Source organism: Cricetulus griseus, chromosome 3 (genome assembly GCF_003668045.3).
Source record: "Cricetulus griseus strain 17A/GY chromosome 3, alternate assembly CriGri-PICRH-1.0, whole genome shotgun sequence".
NCBI classification, from domain to species: Eukaryota; Metazoa; Chordata; class Mammalia; order Rodentia; family Cricetidae; genus Cricetulus; species Cricetulus griseus.
In genome coordinates this window covers 278,621,711-278,626,418 of record NC_048596.1, presented here as the reverse complement: position 1 = coordinate 278,626,418, position 4,708 = coordinate 278,621,711, and the positions used below count along the sequence as shown (strand labels likewise).

Sequence of the window (4,708 nt, the reverse complement as noted above, 5' to 3'; positions counted from 1 at the left end):
CCTGTGAATCAAAGAATTGTGATGAAGATGCAGGGACTTGTGAGTAAACACAAGTATTTGCACAGTTCCCATCCCAGTGGTAAGGACAGTCATTGCTATGGTGGCTTCAGCTTCTCACAGTGTAGCCCTTCCTTAGGTGGTTCACTCTTGTGATTCAGACTTTTAATTAGAATTAATGCAGTGGAAATTTTGACGGTGGCCCTAGATTTCTGCTATCACTCATTTTGATGAGCTGTTTTTCAGTTCTGCTCATAATGATTAAAAAAAAAAAAGCCTTCCATCATAATTTCTACTTCCATAACAACTCACTGCTAGTTCTAACTTTAAGATTTTTGGAAGGATTGATGGGGACTTACCATAGTCCATGATATTTAAGAAGAGAAAGTCTCATTAATAGAAAATGGAATCACATCCACAGTATAGAATTAGTAGCATTAGAGGGATTAACATCCAAGAGTCAGCTTACATTGTTTACAGTGTCATCTGTATGTAACAAACTGTTATGGTTTTTTTGTTTTTTGTTTTTTTTGGTTCACATTTAAAGAAATTATTTTTTATCTTTCAGAAAAAACAAGGAGGGAAATGACAACCAAAGGTTCTACAGGCATAGAAGTTCTGTTGTCAACATTAGAGGTATGTTAGTGATCCAGCTGTCACAGGAAGAGTGTCGGAGTTATTAACACACTCACGCACGCATGCATGCACACACTCACGCACACACACACTCACACAGGCACACACAGGCACGCACACACGCACACACAGAGCTGGAGGGATATTGAAATGAGCATACACATGTGAGAGCACTATTATGTGTTATGTAAACATATATTTCCCAATGGTTAAAATAACTAAAATTTCATGTTAGATATTTTAAACAATTTGTTATTATTGTGTATGTGTAGTAAGGCACACCTGCCATGGCACATGTGGGCGCCAAAGGACAGTGTGGTGGCATTGGTCCTCCCCCCGCCTTTATGTGGGCTCTGAGGGTCAGGGCTCCCAGGCTGGTGCAGCAAGCGCCTCTCCCTGCAGAGCCATCTGGCTGGCCTTGAATTTTTGTCTTTTTTTTTTTTTTAGTAAAGAACTTATTATTATTATTATTATTATTATTATTATTATTATTATTATTATTATTATTTTAAAAAGTTGACAAATATTTGTGCATATATATGGGCACATTGCCATAAAATTTTTTTTTATTAGTTCAAATTAGGAACAAGATTGTTTCACATGTCAATCCCTTCTCCCTCTCCCTCCCCTCCCCTCCAACCTCCTCCTAGCCCCCACATGCTCCCCACTCCATCCCCTCTCCACTCCCCAAGCAGGGTAGGGCCCTCAATGGGGGCTCCACAAAGTCCACTGCATCATCCTGGGCCGGGCCTGGGCCGTTCCCCATGTGTCCAGGCCAAGAGTGTAACCCTTCACGTGGGATGGGCTCTCAAAGTCCCTTCTTGCACCAGGGAACAATACTAATCCACTACCAGGGGTATTATTTTAATTATATGTGCGTATCTGTGTGTATGGGCGTGTGAGAGTGGGTACCATGGAGGTTGGAGGTGCTGGGTCCCTTGCAGCTGGAGGTCTGGGTGCTTGTGAGCTGCTCAGTGTGGTGCCCAGCAGGTTAAAGCTCTTGCTGCTGGAGCTGGTTACCTCAGGTCAAGTCCCAGGATCCACATGGGAGAGGAGAGAATCCATGTGTGCAAGTTGTCCCAGGAACTCCATGCCTACCTCTACATACAGAAATAAGTAACTGTCAGAAAAATGATGAAGATAGTGAAGTTTTAATAAAAGTATAGAAGTCAATACAATTGTGCCTAAAGAAATTAGAAAGGTCATTTGTTAGACATAGGTAGTTACCAGCAGGTTAAAACATTTGAAATAAAGAAAATAGTGTTTTAATAAAGCAAATCAACTGTTTGTTTCAGAACACGAAAGATCTTCAAACTATACTTAATATCCTAAGCATTCTTGTGGAGTTGGTATCTTCTGGTGAGTTTTGATTTACTTTGTGCTTGTAAATAGTGACCAGCTTTGTGTCCTATGTACTTTATTTAATGTTTCTTGACATTAAAATTTTAGAAATGAAACATCATGAGCTTGTTGCTCCCTGTGTCAGGGCGTGGGGAATATGTGTATGCCGGAAGGAAGGCTTGGAATGTTGGACTTTGCTACTCTCTACCTTATTCCCTTGAGCAGGGTCTGAATCCAGAACTTAAGGTTTTCAGCCTGATGGTTAGCCAGCATGTCCCATTGACCTTCCTGTCCTGTCCACAGCTTATTATTCGGGTAGCTGGGATTGCCTTACGACTGCACAGCAGGCTCTTACCCACTGAGCCATCTCTCCAGGGCAGTGCTTTCTTTTCAGTGTCCTCAGACACTTCTCAAATTATCCTTGCCTACTTATATAGCACTTATATAGCACCTTGAGCCTAGAGTGTTGGTATCATTTGTGTTATTTTTTTGTATGCTGCATTTTAGATAAAAAACTGGAACAGAACAAAATAGGAGCTGAGTATGGTGGCACATGCCTGTCTTTCCAGCATTTGCAAGCCTGGTGCAGAGAGAACACAAATTTTAAGGCGGATTTGGGCTATAATGGGATCCTGTAACCAAAACACAAAATATGATTTTGATAGTATTTAGTTTTAGAAATTAATGATTGGATTGAAACTTTTTTTGAATGCTAACTAATTATGATGCCCACTGTGGGAGGATGTGCTGATATATATATATATATATATATGGGTGTGTGTGTGTGTGTGTGTGTGTATTTATATATATATTTGCATTTTAGGTGGAGGTCGAAGAGCAAGTTTCTTAGTTGCCAAAGGTGGTCCACAAATATTGTTACAACTGCTTATGAATGCCAGCAAGGAATCCCCCCCACATGAGGAATTAATGGTGCAGACTCATTCCATTCTTGCGAAGATTGGACCAAAAGGTAAGAGTTCCATTTTTATGGTTATTAAATCCAGAACCACCTTTGTAACTTTTAATATTTATTTATTTATTTTTTGATATGGGGTTTCTCTGTGTAATCTGGCTGTCCTAGTACTTGCTTTGTAGACCAGGCTAGCCTTGAACTTACAGAAATCCACCTTCCTCTGCCTCTTGAGTGCTGCCCTGGAGAATCTTTAATCTTAAGCTGCTTACATTTTTGAAATGTAAAGCACTACTTTTTCTTGGGTTTAACAGTGGAGTGTTTTTGCAGTTAGCCAGCAAGAACTGAGGGTCACAAGATTCATAAAGAGTTGTTTTGAATGTGGTATAAAAGAGGAAGAATGCCAGTGTCACAGTGTGTTAGTGCTTGTTTGTACCCGCATGTGTGTGTGTGCACATGTATGTGTGTGTACACTCACATATACACATAGAAAATGAACATGATGTGTGTTCTGGTGAAGTTAGAAGGAGAGCTTTGGTGCAGAGTGTGGAAGTGTTTGTGGGTGAGTGTGTTCCGTGACAGCGTTTGCTCTGATAGTCATATTTGTACTGTGTGCAGTTCAGTGCTCTGGAAATTTCCTATTTACCAAGACCAAAGCAGACAGGAAAAATGATGAGGGTCAGAACTGTGGAGAGACGTGTGACATACGGACAGTGCAGTGAATAAGGAGGGGCAGGCCCAGGACAAGGAGAGGCTGCTTATTTATGGGAACAGAACATGTCATAGTCTTGGAGTGGAGCCTAAACTCAGTGTAGAGGTAGGTGTCCATGTGTTGTCTGAACTTGGGAGTTTTGATGTGAAGATCCTGTGCGTATGTGTAGGCATGTCTGTCTTACTGCAGTGTGCAGGTGTTTAGCTTGTGTCAATAGCAGATGATGTTTTAAAGAATGGTGTGGTGGCCTTAAGACTAAGTGTAGTACCTGTCTGTCTTGGCCATTACTCTTCTTTAACGTCTGTACTTGAGATTCATAAATTCCTTTTTTGATACTTTTATAGAAGAGGAAATAAAGTTTTACGTATTGGTAAATAAGATAGTACATTCTTCCTCTGCGAATTACAACCAAGTTATCTTGTACTTTTCATGAAATTAAATTGAGATATCAATGTGTCTGTTTCTTCCATTTTAATTCATAGATCATCTTTATTTTATTCTGCATCTTAAGTTTGTGCTTTTCCCATTAGTACAACTTTCCTGTTCTTATGTCATTCATTTAGGTTGCACAATAATTTCTTGAGTGGTTTTCTGTTTTTTCTTGTGAAATAAAAGTTACTTTCCATTAGGAATATTTAATTATTTCTGCCTTAAAATTTGACTTACTTCTGCTTGTTCTATTTTTTAATGTTCTTCAGATCTTGTTACTCTTTTTTTTTTTTTTATTGTCGTGATCTCTTTGTGAGAATAAAAATCAAGAACTTCAGTTCTCTATAGATACAGTAATGCTAACAGGTAGAAATATCCATTACCCTGAACTGCATATATTAAATATATGTGTACTAAGATATCACTCCATATTCTCTAAATATGTATAATTATTATTTTAATCAGAAATTAAAAATAAAATATTTGAGGAGATGGAAATGTTAACTGCCTTGACTTGGTGGTTACATGTCATATCATGTACTGAGTTATCACAATAGCTCTTCTGTTTCCTCATGTGTGTTCGTGTGTGTGTGTGTGTGTGTGTGTGTGTGTGTGTGTGTGTGTGCACGCAAGCGCACTGGTGTGTTGCTCCGTGGGGAGAGGGCACTGCTCACAGGGGAGAG

General features: G+C 39.4%; 1 protein-coding gene across 4 annotated transcripts in view; it reads left to right on the top strand.

Annotated features, from left to right (window-relative positions):
* The first annotated feature begins 503 nt into the window (after positions 1-503).
* The window catches only part of Agtpbp1 (ATP/GTP binding protein 1), a 108,326-nt gene continuing 104,121 nt past the window's right edge, over positions 504-4,708 (top strand). For 3 of the 4 annotated variants that reach the window (XM_035443018.1, XM_035443017.1, XM_035443019.1), the window contains exons 1-3: positions 504-633; positions 1,929-1,992; positions 2,798-2,944. In XM_035443018.1, the coding sequence (XP_035298909.1) occupies positions 583-633; positions 1,929-1,992; positions 2,798-2,944 (262 nt within the window). In that variant the 5' untranslated portion in view covers positions 504-582. The remainder of the gene's footprint in view (positions 634-1,928; positions 1,993-2,797; positions 2,945-4,708) is intronic. The other variant, XM_027409701.2, reaches the window with a different exon arrangement.